This window comes from Rattus norvegicus, chromosome 8 (assembly GCF_036323735.1).
Source record: "Rattus norvegicus strain BN/NHsdMcwi chromosome 8, GRCr8, whole genome shotgun sequence".
NCBI classification, from domain to species: domain Eukaryota; kingdom Metazoa; phylum Chordata; class Mammalia; order Rodentia; family Muridae; genus Rattus; species Rattus norvegicus.
The window spans coordinates 105,384,528-105,408,768 of NC_086026.1; the positions used below are offsets into that span (position 1 = coordinate 105,384,528).

General features: G+C 39.0%; 2 protein-coding genes and 1 long non-coding RNA gene across 17 annotated transcripts in view; 2 read left to right on the top strand and 1 right to left on the bottom strand.

Annotated features, from left to right (window-relative positions):
• Atr (ATR serine/threonine kinase) overlaps window positions 1-19,215 on the top strand; it is a 97,444-nt gene extending 78,229 nt beyond the window's left edge. For 2 of the 3 annotated variants that reach the window (XM_006243600.5, XM_039082561.2), the window contains exons 42-47: window positions 1,480-1,630; window positions 5,607-5,763; window positions 5,890-6,043; window positions 13,529-13,680; window positions 18,122-18,227; window positions 19,004-19,215. In XM_006243600.5, coding sequence (XP_006243662.1) covers window positions 1,480-1,630; window positions 5,607-5,763; window positions 5,890-6,043; window positions 13,529-13,680; window positions 18,122-18,227; window positions 19,004-19,177 — 894 coding nt within the window. In that variant the 3' untranslated portion in view covers window positions 19,178-19,215. The remainder of the gene's footprint in view (window positions 1-1,479; window positions 1,631-5,606; window positions 5,764-5,889; window positions 6,044-13,528; window positions 13,681-18,121; window positions 18,228-19,003) is intronic. The other variant, NM_001427167.1, reaches the window with a different exon arrangement.
• LOC120094234 (uncharacterized) lies at window positions 1,625-23,413 on the bottom strand. Its single transcript, XR_005488392.2, has 4 exons — window positions 23,290-23,413; window positions 6,403-6,602; window positions 3,457-3,545; window positions 1,625-2,609 (listed from the first exon to the last, which is right to left on the bottom strand). It is a non-coding gene; the product is annotated as an uncharacterized LOC120094234 (long non-coding RNA).
• The window catches only part of Xrn1 (5'-3' exoribonuclease 1), a 109,183-nt gene continuing 108,199 nt past the window's right edge, over window positions 23,258-24,241 (top strand). For 12 of the 13 annotated variants that reach the window (XR_010053953.1, XM_006243594.5, XM_006243596.5 and 9 more), the window contains exon 1: window positions 23,336-23,469. Coding sequence is in view for 12 of the 13 variants with exons in the window: in XM_006243594.5 (XP_006243656.1) it covers window positions 23,395-23,469 (75 nt within the window). In the remaining variant the exon portion in view is untranslated. Of the gene's footprint in view, window positions 23,470-24,241 lie in introns of all 13 variants that reach the window. The other variant, NM_001305240.1, reaches the window with a different exon arrangement.

Genomic DNA, 24,241 nt, shown 5'->3' on the forward strand with positions numbered 1-24,241 from the left:
TGTCTGTTTGCATCTCTATCACTATGCACATGTGTACAGGAGCCTGCTAAGTCCGAGGCATGAGACTCCCTGGAGCCTTAGTCTGATGACTGTGCACCACCTGAGATCGGTCCTGAGATCTTAGTCCGCAAGAAGAACAGCAGTGCCTGACCTGCTGTGCCGTCTACCCAACCTCATTGCTTTTATTTTAGAATTAGGAAAATAATCGTCATAGTCATGTGGACTTCTTAATAGGCAGATAGATTACTGTTGAAATGGAATGTATCTTTTAATTTTCATTTTTGTGATAAAATGTACATACTATCATTTAAATCAGTTTTCAGTGTCATTGAGTGTATTCTCATTGTTTATCTTCTTGTCCATTATGAATGCTTGAGTTTCTTCCACCTGATACTTTGAATGAGTAAACCAATATTTGTTCAAGTCCCTCTTATCAGATTTTTGGATATATTCATAGATTTAAATTGTCTCCTTTACTTAATGTTTAACAATTATTATTTTATTTTTAAGGGATGTAAGGCATTAATGAAGGAAAATATTTTCTACTTAATGGCTTTATATAAAGCACTCTATTACTTATCTAGAACCCAAGGTTTCTGTTTCAAAGCTAGAAAAAAAAATGGGTTCTGTTTTCACAATGTCACTGTTTAAAAGTAATCATTAGCATTGATTTTATTCTGTTAGTAAGTGCTTGCTATCTGACTCAAAGAAATATGGGAAGTCTAATTTAAGACTTATTAGCTAGGAGTGGTGGTGGTAGCACCATTTAAGGGACTCAGTCAGGAAGGTTTCAAGCATAGTTAGGCTTCAAAGAATCATCTACAGGGAAAAAATAATTTTTCTGTGCGGAAGTCACAGATCTCTGTGTTAAAAAAGAAAGAAAGAAAATCAAGCAAATAAATCATTATATGTAAGCCAAAAATGACTTGAGAAAGGATTGAACTAATGGAATTCATTTTTATTAGTAAGTTTTGTAAACAAGACCCAGTCTCAGAATTAAAGGTTAATTATATCTATTTATACATAGACATACATGCATTACTGGTTTGGGCTTGTTTTTGGTAGATAGTATGATTCCTTATGAAATTTTTCAGAGAGGAAAGTAAAATAGCAATTCTTAGATAAAATGAAACATCAGTCTCTGTGCTTAAGTACTTATCGATAGTTAATCATGATCTATAACGCAGTAGAAAAGAAGACAATAGCGTTTTGTCATTGATGTGGTTATAAATACTGCTTTTCAAATGTAGTATTCTGTTAAATGCATAGTAGAGAGCTAAAAAGAAGCTATTGTACAAGGCATTTTAGGGCTTAAAGGAGAATAGGTACATGATCCCATAGCTTCCTCCTCTAAGTTTCAGAATCATTCATTACAGGCTGCCATCAGCGCATATCCTAGGAAAGAACAATATTTAGATATACATTTGACATAATAGGAATCTGAATTCTATTTTTTATTTCTGTCTATGTTTTCCATAGAGCTTAAGAAAAGATGCAGAATCACGTCGAAGAGAACTTCATATCCGAACATATGCAGTTATTCCACTGAATGATGAGTGTGGGATTATTGAATGGGTGAACAACACTGCTGGCTTGAGACCTATTCTGACCAAACTATACAAAGAAAAGGGTATTGTAGTTATTCTTATGATAGAAGCATATACTGAGGTTGCTAGCTACAAACGTGTAATATGTAATAATAGTTTTTATCATATCAATGCACATATTTTACCTAAGCCTGGTAGAATTTATATTCTACATATAGAAGCATGTAGGATCTTCTTTCTTCCCTTCCTTCCTTTGGACCCTTCTCTTTTTCAGTGCAAAAAAACTTTTGAGGTAGCTTACAAAAAAAGCTGAATATTCATTTTTCTGAAATATTTGTTAGCAATTCTGAAATTCATCTGCCTATAGAAATAAGCAAATATTCTATGAATAACAAAGTTAGTTTTCTGTCAGAGAAATGATTTTTGGTTGGATTAGAACGCTGTCCTAGCTTGGGATAACTTTAGAAAAAGTGATGTTCATCGTAATTAATTATAACCCATGAAATAAAATAAGTGTACCCTCATACTTATATTATCAAATACTTTCAGAAACGGTAAGTAGAAAAAAATCTTTATTGTAGTAATATTGGAATGAATAAATGCAAGACTGAGGAAGTAGAATTTTACGAACTAGCAAACACCATAGTAATGGATATTATAGGCAGTGCTTATAAACGAGCTCTAACAGGCAGAGGTAGTTAACTATGGTGATGCATGCCTGGAATCCCAGCACTCAGGAAGTTCAAGGCAGGAGGAACATGGAGTCAGTGTCAGCCATGACTGCAGATGGTATCATGTCTCAACATTTTAAAAAGAAAAATTTAAGGCAACAGTATGGTAAGAAGCAGGTCATTTATAGTAGCAAGTTCTTTCTCATAAGTGTATTAGTCAGGGTTCTCTAAAGTCATAGGATTTATGGAATGTATAGATTAAGGGAATTTATTGAAATCCAGTCCAAACAACTCAACAACAGGCAGCTGTGAATGGAAAGTCCAAGAGTCAGTAGTTGCTCACTCCCACGAGGCTAGGTGATTCAGCTTGTTTTCTGTAGAAACTGGAGTCCTGAAGGAGTATATTTAACAGATGGCAAGTAAGTGCAAGCAGACGAAAAACACTCCCTCCCTTTCCCATTGTCCTATGTCGGCCTCCAGCAGATGGTATGGCCCAGATTAAGGGGGTGTACCACCACACCTGGACCTAAGCTGTTCTCTACTTGGAACTTGCTCTGTCCCAGGCTGGCCTTGAACTCAGAGATCTGTTTGGCTCTGTCTCCCGGGATTAAAAGCATGTGCCACCTTGCCTGGGCCTAAGCTTTTCATAGCCACTGTGCCTCAAGAACCAGATATCAAAAGCCTGTGTCTTCCAGCCTCAAGATCTGGATCACAGGTGTGCCCTCCATTTCAGGATTGTAGTTGATTCCAGATGTGGTCAAGGTGACAACCAGGAGTAGCCATCACAATGAGATAACTGTTCATTATGAACAGATAAAAAACATTGTAGGAGTTGGGGATTTAGCTCAGCGGTAAGGCCCTGGGTTCGATCCCCAGCTCCGAAAAAAAAAATTGTAACTTTATAAGAGAGAAAAATAACATCAAATTTCTATGTTGCTGCATAGCTATTTGTTGTTGGTTTTGTTTGTTTCCTTTTGATACAGACTCTCACTGTGTAGACTAGGATGGCTTCAGCCTCAGAGATGTGTCTGCATGTCTCTGCTTCCCAAAATGCCCGGACTAGAGGTGGCTCTGCAAATACGCCCCTTTTTCTTAACATTTAAAAATTTATCTTTAAAAATTCTATCATGTATACAATATATTTTAATCTTTCTCTTTATTTTTTTTTAATCGATGTACATAACAATGGCTACAGTATGCATGTGGTGGTCAGAGATGACCTGGGTGTCAGTCCTCACCTGCCTTGTTTGAAACAGAGGCTCTTGTCACGATGTAGGCCAGGCCTTAAGCTTTCAGAATTTCTCCAGTCTTTGCCTCCCATCTTGCTCTGGAAAAATTGGGATAATAAAATGGCACTTCTGTATCTGGTTTTACATGAGTTCTCAGGACCTGAAGTCAAATCTTCATGATTACATGGCATTTTATAGACTGACCCCATCTCCATAGCATGCCTCTTTTTTCTTTTAAGATTTATCCATCGTATGTATAAGTACACTGTTACTCTCTTCAGACACACCAGAAAAGGGCATCGGATTCCATTACAGATGGTTGTGAGCCACCATGTGGTTGCTTGGAATTGAACTCAGGACCTCTGGAAGAACAGTCAGTGCTCTTAACCGCTGAGCCATCTCTCCAGCCCTCTTTTTTTCCTAGTATAAGAATACAAGTTGTTGGATTATTGAATTCTAATTCCACCTTAATACACTCATCTTAAACTGGCTCTATCTGCAAAGATCATATTTCCAAATAGTGTTACATTCTGTAACATATTTTGGGGATGATTTGTTTTTTGGGTCTTGTTGTTGTTTGGAGACAAGTTCTATGTAGCCCTGGCTGTCCTTGAACTTAATATGTAGACCAGGTTGGCCTCATTCACAGATAACCTCTTGTCTCTGCCTCCTGGGTGCTGGAATTAAAGTCGCCCCCACCACTGCAGCTATTTAACAATTTTTTAATAAATTTAGTCCATAACAATAGTATTGATAAATTACTATAATATGGGAATTATACTAAACATGTTATATAGATCATTTTATTGTTAATTTACAAGCCAAATTATCTAAATAACTAGTTCAGGTTCACATGGCGAACAACCATCTTGAACTAAAAAGACTCAATCACATGTTAAGAACCCATCTTATAAATATGGTAGAATTATGCAATGAGTGAGGCTAAAAGTCTCAAACTATGAGCTTGTCCGTAGACTTTCGTATCTAGATGATTTTCAGACTAAGGTTTATTTTAAGATTTAGTGGGGGCTGGAGAGATGGCTCAGCAGTTAAGAGCACCCGACTGCTCTTCCAGAGGTCATGAGTTCAATTCCCAGCAACCACATGGTGGCTCACAACCATCTGTAAAGAGATCTGATGCCCTCTTCTGGTGTATCTGAAGACAGCTACTCACATAGATAAAATAAATAAAATCTTAAAAAAAAAAAAAAGATTTAGTAATATGCTAGAGCTGGGAGTGTTGGTGCAAGCTTTTATTCCCAGCACTTGGAAGATAGAGGCCGGTGCATTTCAGTGAGTTTGAGGCTAGCCTGATCTGCAGAGTGAGTTCTAGGATAGCCAGAGCTACATAGTGAGACCTGTCTCAAAAACAAACAAACAAAAACTTGGTTACATGCCAGGCATAGGTAGATACCCTTTAATTCTAGCTCTTGGGAGAGAGGGGCAGGCAGGTCTCTTGAGTTTAAGTCAGTCTGGTCTACACAGTGAGTTCCAGGTTATCCAGAGCAACATAGTGAAACACTGCTTCACAGAAAGAAAAGACACTTGAGAACATATCGGATGTAATGGTACACACCTGTAATATCTGCACTCAGGATGCAGAGGAAGGAGAATTACTAAAAGTTCAAGACTGCCCTGTTTATAACATTAATTCCTAAACTCCAGAATAGCCCTGGCTATAGAGTGAGAGCTGGATTTAAATAACAGGAATAGTAGTAATTCATGAATTTCATAGACTTGCCTTACAGTAGATTATTTCAGAGTACCAATCTGTCCTCTTTACTAGTAGCCGAACTTACCTCATTATGACATCCTGATCAAGAAAGTTTACTATAATTTTAGTAAGAGTGTTCCAGAGTGATGAATTATTCTGAACCGTATATTCTGGAGTTATTTGATAAAACATTGGATCTGTTTGTTTGTTTGTTTGTTTACATTTTCAACAATTAGAGACTGTACTTTTAATAAGTATTAAAGAAAAATAGTAGGGTTTATTATTGTTATGCTGTCAAGTTATTACCATTAATATGCATAATTAGTATTTTTCTATTCTTGCTTTTCAGTTGGAACAAATGTTGACACTTTCTATTTTAACAAAATTATTTTTGCTTCTTTTTTCATTTGGCTGTGCGAACAATTAAAATCATTCTGCTCTGAAGGAGTGTATATGACAGGAAAGGAACTTCGCCAGTGTATGCTACCAAAGTCAGCAGCTTTATCTGAAAAACTCAAAGTATTCCAAGAAATACTCCTGCCCAGGCACCCTCCTGTTTTTCATGAGTGGTTTCTAAGAACATTCCCTGATCCTACATCATGGCAAGTTACCAAGAATATTGTTATAGTTTAATGTTTCTTTTTAAATTTATTTATATATGTATATATATAAATTTTGTTTTTTAAAACCCTAGCACAAAGTATTTGACAAGCATTGTACTTCCTTAGGTACAGCAGTAGGTCCGCATACTGCCGTTCTACTGCGGTCATGTCAATGGTTGGCTATATCCTGGGGCTTGGAGACCGTCATGGTGAAAACATTCTTTTTGATTCTTTCACTGGTGAATGTGTACATGTAGACTTCAACTGTCTTTTTAATAAGGTATGACATGACTTTGGTTATTCGACATATTCCCTCAAATTTTCTTTCCACAAAAACTGTTCTCCCTAGTTAGACCTTTTAGTCCTAGCTGCACAACAGAGTTTCTTGACTGGTTTTCATTAGTGGATCCTTTAGAAAAGCTATTAGGATGCAGAGAAGTTAGAAGAGTGATATATGAAAGGTATGGGCTTTAATTGCTGACTGAGTTCCTAGCTATGTGAACTTGGGCAAATCAGTAAATTTTACAGAGTTCCGTAAAGTTGGAATTGTTTCACATTTCTAAATTTGGCAGTATATAAGTCTGATCTAAGTTAAAGAAAAAGTCAACATAGGGTATAGTTCAGTAGTAAAACACTTACCAGTATGTGCTAGGTCCTGATTTCAAATAGTAATAACAGCTTAAACAAATAGTACCAGAGTGGGTTCTTTAAGAACGTCAGTAATTTTCTCCTGTTAGAATTCTGGAGGAAGATTAGAAGGTCATTTCAGTTTTCATTGACCTATCTTCTTCGGGTTGCCATTAGCTGTCACAGGAAGATGAAAAAGTCCATAGATTGAGCTAAAAAGAAATAAAAAGATAAATAAATGGTATAGATCAAACCGTAAAAAAGGAGAATTTCGGACAATAGACATGAGAATAGTTGTACATTATGTTATTGAGCGTCAATATTGAATGTAAATATGTTCTATAATAATATTGAGTATACTAAACTGGACAAAGTGAATCCATTCATCTAGATCTTTTTTTTTTTTTTTTTTTTTTTTTATTAACTTGAGTATTTCTTATATACATTTCAAGTGTTATTCCCTTTCCCAGTTTCCGGGCAAACATCCCCCCCCCTTCCTTATGGGTGTTCCCCTCCCAACCCTCCCCCCATTGCCGCCCTCCCCCCATAGTCTAGTTCACTGGGGGTTCAGTCTTAGCAGGACCCAGGGCTTCCCCTTCCACTGGTGCTCTTACTAGGATATTCATTGCTACCTATGAGGTCAGAGTCCAGGGTCAGTCCATGTATAGTCTTTAGGTAGTGGCTTAGTCCCTGGAAGCTCTGGTTGCTTGGCATTGTTGTACATATGGGGTCTCGAGCCCCTTCAAGCTCTTCCAGTTCTTTCTCTGATTCCTTCAACGGGGGTCCTATTCTCAGTTCAGTGGTTTGCTGCTGGCATTCGCCTCTGTATTTGCTGTATTCTGGCTGTGTCTCTCAGGAGCGATCTACATCCGGCTCCTGTCGGTCTGCACTTCTTTGCTTCAACCATCTTGTCTAATTGGGTGGCTGTATATGTATGGGCCACATGTGGGGCAGGCTCTGAATGGGTGTTCCTTCAGTCTCTGTTTTAATCTTTGCCTCTCCCTTCCCTGCCAAAGGTATTCTTTTTCCTCATTTAAAGAAGGAGTGAAGCATTCACATTTTGATCATCCGTCTTGAGTTTCATTTGTTCTAGGGATCTAGGGTAATTCAAGCACTTGGGCTAATAGCCACTTATCAATGAGTGCATACCATGTATGTCTTTCTGTGAATGGGTTACCTCACTCAGGATGATATTTTCCAGTTCCAACCATTTGCCTACGAATTTCATAAAGTCATTGTTTTTGATAGCTGAGTAATATTCCATTGTGTAGATGTACCACATTTTCTGTATCCATTCCTCTGTTGAAGGGCATCTGGGTTCTTTCCAGTTTCTGGCTATTATAAATAAGGCTGCGATGAACATAGTGGAGCACGTGTCTCTTTTGTATGTTGAGGAATCTTTTGGGTATATGCCCAAGAGAGGTATAGCTGGATCCTCAGGCAGTTCAATGTCCAATTTTCTGAGGAACCTCCAGACTGATTTCCAGAGTGGTTTTACCAGTCTGCAATCCCACCAACAATGGAGGAGTGTTCCTCTTTCTCCACATCCTCGCCAGCATCTGCTGTCACCTGAGTTTTTGATCTTAGCCATTCTCACTGGTGTGAGGTGAAATCTCAGGGTTGTTTTGATTTGCATTTCCCTTATGACTAAAGATGTTGAACATTTCTTTAGGTGTTTCTCAGCCATTCGGCATTCCTCAGCTGTGAATTTTTTGTTTAGCTCTGAACCCCATTTTTTAATAGGGTTATTTGTTTCCCTGCGGTCTAACTTCTTGAGTTCTTTATATATTTTGGATATAAGGCCTCTATCTGTTGTAGGATTGGTAAAGATCTTTTCCCAATCTGTTGGTTGCCGTTTTGTCCTAACCACAGTGTCCTTTGCCTTACAGAAGCTTTGCAGTTTTATGAGATCCCATTTGTCGATTCTTGATCTTAGAGCATAAGCCATTGGTGTTTTGTTCAGGAAATTTTTTCCAGTGCCCATGTGTTCCAGATGCTTCCCTAGTTTTTCTTCTATTAGTTTGAGTGTTTCTGGTTTGATGTGGAGGTCCTTGATCCACTTGGACTTAAGCTTTGTACAGGGTGATAAGCATGGATCGATCTGCATTCTTCTACATGTTGCCCTCCAGTTGAACCAGCACCATTTGCTGAAAATGCTATCTTTTTTCCATTGGATGGTTTTGGCTCCTTTGTCAAAAATCAAGTGACCATAGGTGTGTGGGTTCATTTCTGGGTCTTCAATTCTATTCCATTGGTCTATCTGTCTGTCTCTGTACCAATACCATGCAGTTTTTATCACTATTGCTCTGTAATACTGCTTGAGTTCAGGGATAGTGATTCCCCCTGAAGTCCTTTTATTGTTGAGGATAGCTTTAGCTATCCTGGGTTTTTTGTTATTCCAGATGAATTTGGAAATTGTTCTATCTAACTCTTTGAAGAATTGGATTGGTATTTTGATGGGGATTGCATTGAATCTGTAGATTGCTTTTGGTAAAATGGCCATTTTTACTATATTAATCCTGCCAATCCATGAGCATGGGAGATCTTTCCATCTTCTGAGGTCTTCTTCAATTTCTTTCCTCAGTGTCTTGAAGTTCTTATTGTACAGATTTTTTACTTGCTTGGTTAAAGTCACACTGAGGTACTTTATATTATTTGGGTCTATTATGAAGGGTGTCGTTTCCCTAATTTCTTTCTCGGCTTGTTTCTCTTTTGTATAGAGGAAGGCAACTGATTTATTTGAGTTAATTTTATACCCAGCCACTTTGCTGAAGTTGTTTATCAGCTTTAGTAGTTCTCTGGTGGAACTTTTGGGATCACTTAAATATACTATCATGTCATCTGCAAATAGTGATATTTTGACCTCTTCTTTTCCGATCTGTATCCCCTTGATCTCCTTTTGTTGTCTGATTGCTCTGGCTAGAACTTCAAGAACTATATTGAATAAGTAGGGAGAGAGTGGGCAGCCTTGTCTAGTCCCTGATTTTAGTGGGATTGCTTCAAGTTTCTCTCCATTTAGTTTAATGTTAGCAACTGGTTTGCTATATATGGCTTTTACTATGTTTAGGTATGTGCCTTGAATTCCTATTCTTTCCAGGACTTTTATCATGAAGGGGTGTTGAATTTTGTCAAATGCTTTTTCAGCATCTAATGAAATGATCATGTGGTTCTGTTCTTTCAGTTTGTTTATATAATGGATCACGTTGATGGTTTTCCGTATATTAAACCATCCCTGCATGCCTGGGATGAAGCCTACTTGATCATGGTGGATGAATGTTTTGATGTGCTCTTGAATTCGGTTTGCCAGAATTTTATTGAGTATTTTTGCGTCGATATTCATAAGGGAAATTGGTCTGAAGTTCTCTTTCTTTGTTGGGTCTTTGTGTGGTTTAGGTATAAGAGTAATTGTGGCTTCATAGAAGGAATTCCGTAGTGCTCCATCTGTTTCAATTTTGTGGAATAGTTTGGATAATATTGGTATGAGGTCTTCTATGAAGGTCTGATAGAATTCTGCACTAAACCCGTCTGGACCTGGGCTCTTTTTGGTTGGGAGACCTTTAATGACTGCTTCTATTTCCTTAGGAGTTATGGGGTTGTTTAACTGGTTTATCTGTTCCTGATTTAACTTCGATACCTGGTATCTGTCTAGGAAATTGTCCATTTCCTGAAGATTTTCAAGTTTTGTTGAATATAGGTTTTTATAGTAAGATCTGATGATTTTTTGAATTTCCTCTGAATCTGTAGTTATGTCTCCCTTTTCATTTCTGATTTTGTTAATTTGGACGCACTCTCTGTGTCCTCTCGTTAGTCTGGCTAAGGGTTTATCTATCTTGTTGATTTTCTCAAAGAACCAACTTTTGGTTCTGTTGATTCTTTCTATGGTCCTTTTTGTTTCTACTTGGTTGATTTCAGTTCTGAGTTTGATTATTTCCTGCCTTCTACTCCTCCTGGGTGTATGTGCTTCTTTTTGTTCTAGAGCTTTTATGTGTGCTGTCAAGCTGCTGACATACGCTCTTTCCTGTTTCTTTCTGCAGGCACTCAGCGCTATGAGTTTTCCTCTTAGCACAGCTTTCATTGTGTCCCATAAGTTTCGGTATGTTGTACCTTCATTTTCATTAAATTCTAAAAAGTTTTTAATTTCTTTTATTTCTTCCTTGACCAGGTTATCATTGAGTAGAGCATTGTTCAATTTCCACGTATATGTGGGCATTCTTCCCTTATTGTTATTGAAGACAAGTTTTAGGCCTTGGTGGTCCGATAGCACGCATGGGATTATTTCTATCTTTCTGTACCTGTTGAGGCCCCTTTTTTGACCAATTATATGGTCAATTTTGGAGAAAGTACCATGAGGAGCTGAGAAGAAGGTATATCCTTTTGCTTTAGGATAGAATGTTCTATAAATATCCGTTAAGTCCATTTGGCTCATGACTTCTCTTAGTCTGTCCACATCACTGTTTAATTTCTGTTTCCATGATCTGTCCATTGATGAGAGTGGGGTGTTGAAATCTCCCACTATTATTGTGTGAGGTGCAATGTGTGTTTTGAGCTTTAGTAAGGTTTCTTTTACGTATGTAGGTGCCCTTGTATTTGGGGCATAGATATTTAGGATTGAGAGTTCATCTTGGTGGATTTTTCCTTTGATGAATATGAAGTGTCCTTCCTTATCTTTTTTGATGACTTTTAGTTGAAAATTGATTTTATTTGATATTAGAATGGCTACTCCAGCTTGCTTCTTCTGACCATTTGCTTGAAAAGTTGTTTTCCAGCCTTTCACTCTGAGGTAGTGTCTGTCTTTGTCTCTGAGGTGTGTTTCCTGTAGGCAGCAGAATGCAGGGTCCTCGTTGCGTATCCAGTTTGTTAATCTATGTCTTTTTATTGGGGAGTTGAGGCTATTGATATTGAGAGATATTAAGGAATAGTGATTATTGCTTCCCGTTATATTCATATTTGGATGTGAGGTTATGTTTGTGTGCTTTCATTCTCTTTGTTTTGTTGCCAAGACGATTAGTTTCTTGCTTCTTCTAGGGTATAGCTTGCCTGCTTATGTTGGGCTTTACCATTTATTATCCTTTGTAGTGCTGGATTTGTAGAAAGATATTGTGTAAATTTGGTTTTGTCATGGAATATCTTGGTTTCTCCATCAATGTTAATTGAGAGTTTTGCTGGATACAGTAACCTGGACTGGCATTTGTGTTCTCTTAGGGTCTGTATGACATCAGTCCAGGATCTTCTGGCCTTCATAGTTTCTGGCGAGAAGTCTGGTGTGATTCTGATAGGTCTGCCTTTATATGTTACTTGACCTTTTTCCCTTACTGCTTTTAATATTCTTTCTTTATTTTGTGCGTTTGGTGTTTTGACAATTATGTGACGGGAGGTGTTTCTTTTCTGGTCCAATCTATTTGGAGTTCTGTAGGCTTCTTGTATGTCTATGGGTATCTCTTTTTTTAGGTTAGGGAAGTTTTCTTCTATGATTTTGTTGAAGATATTTACTGGTCCTTTGAGCTGGGAGTCTTCACTCTCTTCTATACCTATTATCCTTAGGTTTGATCTTCTCATTGAGTCCTGGATTTCCTGTATGTTTTGGACCAGTAGCTTTTTCCGCTTTACATTATCTTTGGCAGTTGAGTCAATGATTTCTATGGAATCTTCTGCTCCTGAGATTCTCTCTTCCATCTCTTGTATTCTGTTGGTGAAGCTTGTATCTACAGCTCCTTGTCTCTTCTTTTGGTTTTCTATATCCAGGGTTGTTTCCATGTGTTCTTTCTTGATTGCTTCTATTTCCATTTTTAATTCCTTCAACTGTTTGATTGTGTTTTCCTGGAATTCTTTCAGGGATTTTTGTGTCTCCTCTCTATGGGCTTCTACTTGTTTATTTATGTTTTCCTGGAATTCTTTCAGGCATTTTTGCGATTCCTCTCTGTAGGCTTCTACTTGTTCTCTAAGGGAGTTCTTCACATCTTTCTTGAAGTCCTCCACCATCATGATCAAAAATGATTTTGAAACTAGATCTTGCTTTTCTGGTGTGTTTGGATATTCCATGTTTGTTTTGATGGGAGAATTGGGCTCCGATGGTGCCATGTAGTCTTGGTTTCTGTTGCTTGGGTTCCTGTGCTTGCCTCTCGCCATCAGATTATCTCTAGTGTTACTTTGTTCTGCTATTTCTGACAGTGGCTAGACTGTCCTATAAGCCTGTGTGTCAGGAGTGCTGTAGACCTGTTTTCCTCTCTTTCAGTCAGTTATGGGGACAGAGTGTTCTGCTTTCGGGCGTGTAGTTTTTCCTCTCTACAGGTCTTCAGCTGTTCCTGTGGGCCTGTGTCTTGAGTTCACCAGGCAGCTCTCTTGCAGCAGAAAATTTGGTCTTACCTGTGGTCCCGAGGCTCAAGTTCGCTCGTGGGGTGCTGCCCACGGGCTCTCTGCAGCGGCAGCAACCAGGAAGACCTGTGCCGCCCCTTCCGGGAGCTTCAGTGCACCAGGGTTCCAGATGGTCTTTGGCTTTTTCCTCTGGCGTCCGAGATGTGTGTGCAGGGAGCAGTCTCTTCTGGTTTCCCAGGCTTGTCTGCCTCTCTGAAGGTTTAGCTCTCCCTCCTACGGGATTTGGGTGCAGAGAACTGTTTATCTGGTCTGTTTCCTTCAGGTTCCGGTGGTGTCTCAGGCAGGGGTCCTGCCGCTCCTGGGCCCTCCCCCACGGGAGCCCAGAGGCCTTATACAGTTTCCTCTTGGGCCAGGGATGTGGGCAGGGGTGAGCAGTGTTGGTGGTCTCTTCCGCTCTGCAGCCTCAGGAGTGCCCACCTGACCAGGCGGTTGGGTCTCCCTTTTTTTTTTTTTTTTTTTTTACTGGGACCAAACTTTATTAAAATCTTAAGGAGAGGCCCCGCGCGCCGACATGACGCGCTTATATACACCCTAGCGCGGCGCCCATTTAGATCTTATATCTAAGATTAATCCATGTTTTCAAATTGCCCAAAAGCAAAGGCAGTATTATATGGCTTTTTTCAACAGATGCCTTTATATAAATTACATAAATATTTGGAGGATATTTTTTCTCTTTCCTAAGAGTCCAGACATGAAGTTCCAAACTCTTTGAGCAAAGGTTTTGTAAATTTATTACTACCATATAATAAAACCTTTTGTTTTTAAGGGAGAAACTTTTGAAGTTCCAGAAATTGTACCATTTCGACTGACTCATAATATGGTTAATGGAATGGGTCCTATGGGAACAGAGGGTCTGTTTCGAAGAGCATGTGAAGTTACACTGAGACTGATGAGGGATCAGCGCGAACCTTTAATGAGGTAATTATATGTCCTTTGTAAACAATCTACTAGTGACCTTGAAAGTAAATAGTGGTCTATTTAATACATTTTCTTTACATAGAAACCACTCTGTGTTACTTAAAGTATATTTTTAGAAATAATAACTTAAGGTTTGGCATGATGGTTCGTGCTTGTCATCCTAGCACTCAAGAGACAGAGGCAAGAAGAGATGGGCAGAGGGGGGGAGGCAAAAAGTTCTAGGCCATCCTGGTCTACATACTGAGTTCTGGTCCAATCAGTGCTACATAGTGAGATCTATCACCTCCCACCCCACAAAAAATGCTTTTCTGAGGGTCTCAGTATAGTCCCATGATTATCATTCATTAGCATTCTTTAAGAAACGTTCCGCACCTGACACAGAACACGTCTGTGGGTGTTACCATTCTTCTCAACTCCTTCCTCCTCTCCACTTCCATTAATCCACTCCCTATCTCTGCATTTCCTACAGAGGGCATTTAATGTCAGTTTGATCATATAATTTGAGACTTTTTGTGTCTGTCTTCTTTCATGTAGCATAGTGGTTTCAAGGTTCATCATATATAAGAACTTCATTCATTTTAATTACCATGTAGTGTTCTATTATATTAATGAGACCATGTTTTGTTTTACTCAACTATCAGGTAATAGACATGTATAGTAATTCCACCTTTGGCCTATTATTGATAGCATGTTATGAACTTTATGCACAACCCCTATGTGCATGTATATTTTCAGTTCTTTTGTATATGCCTCAGAGTAGAACTTTGAGTCATGGTACTTTGAATACCCTTCAAACTGTTTTCCAAAGCAGTTATAAAAAGTATAATTCCATTAGTAATATGTATGAGATTCCATCCCTCCATGTCTTCACCAACACTGGCTATTATTTTAGCCATCCTATGGGATATGAAGTGAATGAAGTAATATTTCATTGTAGCTTTAATTTGCATTTTCCTAATGACCAGGAATGTTGAACATTGGCTCTTTTGTTCCCTTATTAACATTTGTATATCTTTTTTTCATAAATGACTATTTTTTGCATAAATGACTATTACAATCATTAGCATATTGTTTTGGTTGTGGGTGTGTCTTACTGTATTATCTAGCCTGCCCTTAAACTCCTGGACTGCGTCTATCTTCCTGACCCAGCATCTCTAGGAGCTGGAAGTATATGGCAGGAAGGTACACTACTTTGCATACCTTCTTTGCCTGGTTTTTGATTGGGTTGTCTTTTATCCCTGAATTTTAAGAATTCTTATTCTGGATACAGAACCTTTTGACACACTGTTCAACAAAACTTTTTTTTTTTCTTCTTTTTTTTTTTTCGGAGCTGGGGACCGAACCCAGGGCCTTGCGCTTGCTAGGCAAGCGCTCTACCACTGAGCTAAATCCCCAACCCCAAAATTTTCTAATTTTTTTAATTTAAAAAAAATTATGTTCATGGGTATCTGTGTACATTTATGCCTGGTACCTGTGAAGGCCAGAAAAGGGTGTTTGATCCCTTAGAATTGGAGTCAGAGACAGTTAAGAGCTGCCACAATGGTACTCACCAGCCCCTATTTTCTTCCTCTTTGACAATGCCCTTTCAGTCATTGGTGCTGGAGGTTGAACTCTGGGCCTTCAGTGTGTTAGATATACACTTAAGCACACACTACCACCTGCCTATATCTCTTGCCAAAGTCTTAATTTTTTTAAAGTCATAATTTATTTATTAGTGCGAGTTACTACATAGCCTTGACCAAACTGGAACTCACTGTATAGATTGGACTGGTCTTGAACTCACAGAGATCCTCTGCCTCCCTAAGTGCAGAGGTGGAGTTATAGGAATATATCACCACACTTGGCTACCATTTGCTTATAAGACTTTTTCCAACATTTAATTGTGCTAACTTTTTATTTAAATGGTCAGTTGGTTTTCATTAATTCTAATGAGTTATATGTTAATGTGCCATCTATCCAACCACTGTCTTAATGACTATCTTTATAACAAATTTTGAAATCAGGAAGAGCATTCTAATTCCTTCTTTATCAAGATTTCTTAACTTGCTTGAGTCCTTCACATTTCCTTGTGAATTTTAAAACCACCAATTACTCCAAGAAGCTAACTTGGATTTAGATAGGAATGACAGTGAATTTGTAGTTATATTTGTGTGTAGTACCATCTTAACAACATTATTTTCTGAACTGTAAATGTTTTTCTATTCAATATTAGTTTCTTGAGACTAAGTTTTGTAGTTTTAAATGTACAAGACTTAACTTTAAAGATACTTTCCTGAAGATAGAGGGATGGATCAGTGGTTAACACATATGCTCTTGCATGTATAGGACCCAAATTTGAATTCCAGTCACCCATGTCGGACAGCTCACAACTGCCTGTCACTCCAGCTCCAGAGGATCAGGGGCATAGGATGCCTCTGGCCTCCTTGGCCATTTGTACTCATGTGAACATACAGATGTTTTTGTTAAGAGTTTTTTAGCTGGGAGATGGTTCAGTCCATAAAGCACTGCCACACGAGTGTGAGGATCTGAGTTCAGCTCTCCAGAATCCATGTAAAAAGCTGGTGTTGTGGCAGCCATCTGTAATCCTCTCCACAGTGAGTGGGAAGGGGAGACAGACAGATGACTGGAGCTTGCTAGCCAGGTAGTCTGACCTACATAGCAAAGTCAGCCAATGAGAGATCCTGTCTAGGACAAAAAGTGGAAGGCACCTTAAGGACAACCCATGAGGTTGTCCTCTGCCCTCCACCCATTGGTCCAGCATAATTTTTCTGTCAATTTTGTTCCTAGTTCTGATTGCTAATTTATAGAAGTGCAGCAGCTCTTGTCCTGAGGTCTCCTGGGTGTTATTTGCTCTGAGTAGTTACTTTAGTGGATACCTGAAGGTTTCTTTCCCTCTGCAACAGCAACTCAGTTGCATAGATCACTTTACTGTTTCTTTTCAAATTGTAGTGCTCTTCCTTCCTTCCTTCCTTTCTTTCTTCCTTCCTTCCTTCCTTCCTTCCTTCCTTCCTTCCTTCCTTCCTTGGCTAATTGCTGGGTTTAATCAATATGTACAAGATGGAGCAAGGGGAATTTTGTTGATCTTAGAAATAAGTCAATCAGCCTTTCAGTTGTAATTTAATGTCAGCATTGTGGAGGTCAAACAAAGGTCAGCAACAGCTGGCTTCATTCATTGCTTTCCACTTATTTTCTGAGCTACCGACCTGTACCTCCTCCTCAGTGGCTGAATTACAAACATGTACTGCTGTTTCTGGGTTTTTATGTGGGTGCTGGAGATCTAAACTTGAGTCCTGATGCTTGCACAGCAAACATTTTGTCGATTTGATTCACCACCCCAGTGCAGAAAGGCAGATTTTTAAAGGATGTTCAAATCCTCTTATTTTTAAAAGCAGAATTCTGACATTCTAATAGAATACTTTGTCAAACATAGATAAAGGAACACTCATTATGTTACGTGTCAGTAAGAGGGCCACACACACACTTTTTTTCTAGAAAAGTCAGAAAATACCTTTTGAAGTGGCTCAAATCTTAAATCATTAAACAAGTACAGAAGAAAAGTATTCTGAGAAGTAAAAGAATATGAGTTTTATGATGGACATTTTTTAAAAGAAACGAAGAGGAAATGAAAGCATTCATTCTGCACTGCAGAAATATCAGAGTTCCAGGCCATAAGTGAATGGTGTAGTGGGAGCAGTAGAGTTGGAGTGAGTAGGGAGACAGATTCTGAACTGGTCTGTATGTAAAGCATGATGGCAGATGAGCAGCAGTTAGGGATGATCGTTTATTTCTTGTTCAGGGCAAGTGTACAAGTGACGTTTGTTACTGATTTAACACTATAGACAAAGTAGGTAAAGACAATGAATTTTGTTTTGAAGATAATTTGATATGTTTGTAATATATCCAAACAAGTTTCCATAGGCAGTTAGAGTTGATGTCTAAAGCACAGAAAGATGTGGGATCTGTGTGGTAACTGAAGGTATTGAATATTCCTCGAAGATAGTAGAAAATGCATTAATAAATACTCATTTAACAGTTGAGAGTATATATCTTGAGATGTCACAGAATTTATCTTGCGTTCCTCAAAACATCTGAATCCCTTTTGACATTACCTCTCTACCTTTCCCTTACCTTGCTCCTATACTCACAAAATAATTTCACATAAGCTATCTGAAAATGTAGTGTATTCCTGTGTCTCATAATAATACCTTTATCTTTCTGTTCTTCACTTAATCTACTTCTTTTTTTTTTTTTTTTTTTTTTTTTGGTTCTTTTTTTCGGAGCTGGGGACCGAACCCAGGGCCTTGCGCTTCCTAGGTAAGCGCTCTACCACTGAGCTAAATCCCCAGCCCCACTTAATCTACTTCTAAGCATTGATTTGTAAGATTTCTTTTTTGCAAAGGGAATGAATGTATTATTACTATATTATATGTTTCAATTTTAGTGTCTTAAAGACTTTTCTGCATGATCCTCTCGTGGAATGGAGTAAACCAGTGAAAGGACACTCCAAAGCACCACCGAATGAAACCGGGGAAGTTGTCAATGAGAAGGTTGGTAAAAGCTGCAGCTTGGCATGAGCTAATAGTGTCTCTCTCTTTATAAGAGAACTGATTCCAGATATTATCAGTGAACAAGAGAATTGATTGCCTTGAAATCTAAAACTGGTTAAAACCTCTAGAGTTGACAGATATACTCTGAAGATTTCTTTTCTCCCCCAACCTCCTTTTTCAACCCAAGGCCTTGCATATGCTAAGTACATGCTTTGATTAATGTTAACAACCCCAGACTTCATCCTGCAATCCAAAAGTATTTTCCTAATAACATCATTCTCAATTTTGCATTCTGATATGCTTTTTCTTAAGAGAGATGTAAAGAATCCCAAGTAGTTACTTAAAATTCCATTTCTGTGCACTTATATAAACTTATCAGCCATTAGAGCATTGCCACCATCGTTAGAATCATCACTAAAATATTTAAGAACTAACATTTCAAATAGGTTGCTTTCTGTTTGCTTTATTTTGTTCAATAGTGGAAGGGAATAGAACCCAGGGTCTCCCACCTACTAAACAGGCCACCCACTGCAGAACTACACCTCTTGCCCTCTGAAACAGATGTTTTAACATTACTTTCCTGGAATTAAGATGTGCAGAGTTACCTAGTGGTTTTTATAATGCACATCAAAGTGAGATCTCAAGTTAATTGTATTTGTTTCATTGCTACAAATGGGATATTGTTTTGTCAAACACTGCTAACATTAAGTAAGAAAAGTAGAAACTCCAAATTCTATTGGGTCTGTAGCCTTAATGACTTTCTGTATTTTTTTTAGGCTAAGACCCATGTTCTTGACATTGAACAACGACTACAAGGTGTAATCAAGACCCGGAATAGAGTAACAGGGCTGCCGTTATCTATTGAAGGACATGTGCATTATCTCATACAAGAAGCTACTGATGAAAACTTACTATGTCAGATGTACCTTGGTTGGACCCCATATATGTAAAATAAAATTATTTCAAAGAACATATTAATAATCTGAAATTCATGTGTTAACAGTCAGTAGTTTGCTTTTCATTCTAATGTACAACATATATTTACTTTCGTTCTCAGAGAAACTAGTATTTCTCTGTGATTTTTTTTTCTTTTAACTACGGGTTCAGTTATTAAACACTGCTTTCTTAGTACATGTTATGTAGTCCAACTAGAGACATAAAACATGTATTGTCATGATTGAGAAAATATGTAATTGCAAGGAACCAGCCAACCTAATTTCACTTTATACTTTATATCAATTTCCTCTTCGAAGTGTTAGCATAAGGCTTCATTTGAATAGCAATGAAGTTATATTGAATCCATGCTGTGGGCAGGAACTGGACTGCACGTGTATCCAGAGCTACCCCCTCTGCCCTGTAGGAAATGATAGGTTATCATTAAATTCACCTCATAAAGCTCTGTGTATATATGAAAATGTGATCAAAGAAGACAAACTCAAGAAACATGACTGTGAAACTAAGTCAGCTGTGTAATTACTGGTGATGCTGAAGACTGAACCATTGAGCCACATCCTAACCCCAACACTCTGTACATTTAGACACCACACTGTTGTGTGCCACGGTACACAGGAGTTGTCATAGAGAACACCAAAATTTAAAATTCTGTAAAATTTTTATATCTAAAGTTTTTAATGTGTTTACATGTGTTTTGCATTTTCTTAAAAATTAAAATGAATAGAATTATAAAGTAATATATTTATTACAGTCAGATGGAAAACTGCTGAATAGAACTATGCCTTATTTTTTCCTATAAGTAAAAGTATAATGAGGTAAATCATAATGAGGCAGAAAGCATGAATGCGAAAATTGAACATACGGTTTCCTACTCAGATTTGATGCTAACACTTAAGGACAGGACAATTAAAAAATCTTTTTGTAGGGGCTGGGGATTTAGCTCAGTGGTAGAGCGCTTGCCTAGGAAGCGCAAGGCCCTGGGTTCGGTCCCCAGCTCCGAAAAAAAAAGAACCAAAAAAAAAAAAAATCTTTTTGTTAGATTGTGTTGGGGGCCTGCATCTGTGTCCTTTTTATCTATTTCAATTTGATTTTGGCATATTATTCACATAAGCATGTTTAATTAGTTGATTTGCATTGATGTATTTTAGTAAAGGATCATTTCAAACAAATATATACTTTGAACAAATTCCTTCCACACTTCCTGTTGTCCCCCTGCCTCAGTCTCTTTTGTTCCTTCAACAGTATTGTCTCTGCTTTCATATCACATATACATACATGATTTAAGTAGCTATATAAAATCTAGGAACTGTAGATGAAAGAAAATGTTATCTTTCTGAGACTGAGTTAATTTACTTAATATGTTCACCACTCGCATCCATTTTTCTACACAGGATATATAACTTCTTTATTAATGAAAAATGTGTATTTATGTATTATATTTTCTATATCCATTCCATATATTTTTTTTTTTAAAGAATCATTTTCTAAGTACAATGTGTGATGGTTGGTATATGCTTGGTCCAAGGAATAGCACTATTAGGAAGTATGGCCTTGTTGGAGTAGCTGTGTCACTGTGGACGTGGGCTTTAAGACCCTCAATGTAGCTCCCTGGAAGCCAGCCTTCTGTTTGCCTTCAGAACAAGATGTAGAACTCTCAGCTCTTCCTACATCATGGCTGCCTGGACACTGCCATGCTCCTGCCTTAATGATAGTGGACTGAACCTCTGAACCTGTGTAAGCCAGCCCCAATTAAATGCTGTCCTTATAAGAGTTTCTTTGGTCTTGGTGTCTGTTCACAGCAGTAAAACCCTAACTAGGATACAATGCCAATCTAATCTTTTACATTCAGGTAAAGGTCGATATTAAATGCTTTATAATTTTCCAATCTGATTTTCATTTCCTATAGTGAAGTATTTTTTACAAATCTAACCTGTATAAAGACAATGAGATTTGGAAACATTTTAAGCAAAAAGCTGGGTTGTACATGGGATATATTCTAGTGGGCTGCCTTGTCTGGACTAAGTGGGAAGGAAGCGCCTAGCCCCACAGAGACTTGAAATGTCAGGGTTGAGGGAGAAAAAGAGGGGGAGATGGAAGAATTGTAGGAGAGGGGTGGCCAGGAGGGGGAGAGTCAGGATGTAATGTGAATAAGTTAAAGAAAAAATCTGGGTGTAGAGGGGCATACCTTCAATCTCAGTACCTGGGAATCAGAGGCAGGTGAATCTGAGTTCAAGACTAGCCAATAGAGTTTCAGGACAGCCAATGCTACATAGAGACCCTGTCTCAAAAAAAAGAAGAGAAAAAAAGAAAAAGAAAAAAAAAAGAGAAGGAAAAAAGGAATGTTCAGTGTGAATTTGTAGATATTAAGAGGGGAATGTGAATGAGTTTCTCAATACAATCCTTGCATAGAGACTGAAGTCACATATATGGCAGGTTCTCTTGACTAAAGATGGATGTTGTCCAAGTACTAATCATGGAAGACAAGCAGTACCAAAGTTAAGACTCCTGTAACTTCTGAAGTACTTATTGTAAGTAATAATAATAATAAAACAGGAACAGAAATGTTGATAGTGGCTTTTGTCCTGTTTGGTTGAGGCATGTTCTCATGTAGGACAGATGAATCTGGAACTTAGGTGAGAATGACCTTGAACCCCTGATCTTCCTGCCTCCTTTCAGGTGCTGATATTCAAACTTTCATGCCACACAGGTTTATGAGTTTGGGGGTTGAGATGGGTTTTCATATCAGATTTCCCTGAACTTGCTATGTATCTGATTTAACTTTTGATCCCCCTACGCCTCCTAAGTGACAACAATGGGCTTTTTTTGTTTTGTTTTGTTTTGTTTCTTTTTTTTTTTTTTTTGAAACTGGGTATTAATAATTGTGGGTGAGGGGAGTAACCCAAAGTCTAGAAATGTTGGAAAATTACCCTTTCCCGTGATACACCTTACAGACCCAGACTGGAGGAAGCTTAACTAGAAGGAAGGCCCAAGTGTAGATACCTGAAACCCACTTCCAAGGGAACAAAATAATCATGGGAGGCGCAGGGAGGAAACTGGATGGGAGGGGTGAGGGGGAAGGGAAAGGAGAGGCAGGATCAGGTATTAGAACAAACAAGAGGGATGCCGGGAGGGCCGGGAGAATGAATCAAAATATGCAGTAGTAGAGGTTAGCAGGCAACGGGAACCTCTAGAAAGTTCCAGAGACCAGGGATGTGAAAGGCTACCAGGACTCAATGGAGATGATGTGAAATGTGAGATGGGGGTGGATGGCGGGTAGGGGAGCACCCTCTCAGAGTTGGGGGGAGGGGGTGAAAAATTCGGGGAGGGTGGACAGGGAAGGTGGGCAACATTTGGAATGTAAGTAAAATAATTTAATAAAAGGAGAAAAACTATAAAACTTAAAATAATAAAATTAGAAAATAAAAACTTCTGTAGTTTTACTTTACTCAGAGAAAATAACTCCTCTCACAAACTAACCAGACCTTTTTAAGTTCGAGTTGAAAAATAATGAATTTAACGATCCCAGGAGGGCAGTCCCACAGTACAAAAATAAATGTCCAATACCTTTCTTACTTAGGGTTTCTACTGCTTTTATAAATACCATGATCAAAAGCAACTTAGAAGGAAAGGGTTTATTTAGCTTACACTTCCACATCACATCCCATCATCAAAGGAACTTGAGGCAGAAAAAGAAGAACTATGGGGGAACGTTGCTTTCTTACATACCACCGGGCCAGAGGTGGCAGCAGCACACAATCAGATGGTCCCTCCCTCATTGATCATTAATCAAAATATCCCCACCAGCCAATCTGGAAGCAGCATTTTTCTCAGTTGAGGTTTCTCTTCCCAACTCTGCCATGACTCCGCCATGTTTGAAGTTAACATAAATCTAACCAACTGTCTCTTAAACGTTGTCATACCATCTGCAAGTCCACACCTCAATCAATTGGCATTTTAAACCTAAGTCACCTAATGAGCAGACCACGCCTCTTGCGCCGTCACCAACGAGTAAGGAAGAGCAGAGAGGCAGCGGGATAGATAGGACCCACCGCCCACCAGCGCCGTCCTGCCCCTCTAGGCCCACAGTTTACTCTATGGTCTGGCGGACCTTGTGTTGTCATCCTCCGAGCGACGGCCGGAGGCGGCGGCGAAGGCCCGGGCGGGGCGTTTGGTTTCGTTTCTGCACCGACTGGAATTAGTGTCGACGGTCAAAATGGGAGTCCCCAAGTTTTACCGATGGATCTCGGAGCGATACCCCTGCCTCAGCGAAGTGGTGAAGGAGCATCAGGTGGGTGAGCTCAGGCCATGGCGCAAGAAGTGGGCCCGCGGGCCTCTGCGCTGTGGGACCCCGGCCTTCCAGCTGCCTGTGGTGCTGGTCAGCGGCCGCAAAGGAGGAAGAGAAGGGAGACCGAGGGTTGGCGGCCTCCAGGTGAGCCGCACCGGGTAGAGGCAGGTCAGATCAGAGTGGCTTGCAGCCAGTCTGAGCTACCCCTGGGAGAGCACTCCAGGACTTCCAAAGGAGCCCTTAGTGGGAAGGCTTTTAATGAGCCCTCTCTGTCCTCCTGGGAACTGGAACTGGCGCTTCGCTTTAGGCTGCGAAGCTGTGTGGGACGTTTTCTCGGGTCCCTCATCCCAAGCAAAACAACAGACGGTATACAAGCAATAACGTCCCTGTGGCGGAATCGCGGAGTACTCCAGCTATGAAGAGCTGCATCTAACCTCGACGCCTGGACCGGTTGTTGTAGCTAGTGGCTCAGATTTGCTATACTTTTTCTTGCTCTTGTTAGCCCCCAATCAGTACTGACCCCCTATTGTCTAAACGAACAAAACGTTTAAATGGAGCGCAAGGATGAGGGGGTTGGTGCTTCGAGGCTTTGGTATGGCAGAAAGATCTCAAAACATTATTACTAATACTTAGTGTATAGTGACCCCCCAAAGCAACGTTTATGTGAGTTCTAAAAGTGTGTATTTATATATTTATATACTAGAATATACTTGCATGTTTGAATGACAGAGAAACCAAATGTTCTAATAGGTAAACTAGACTTTGATAATTTAGT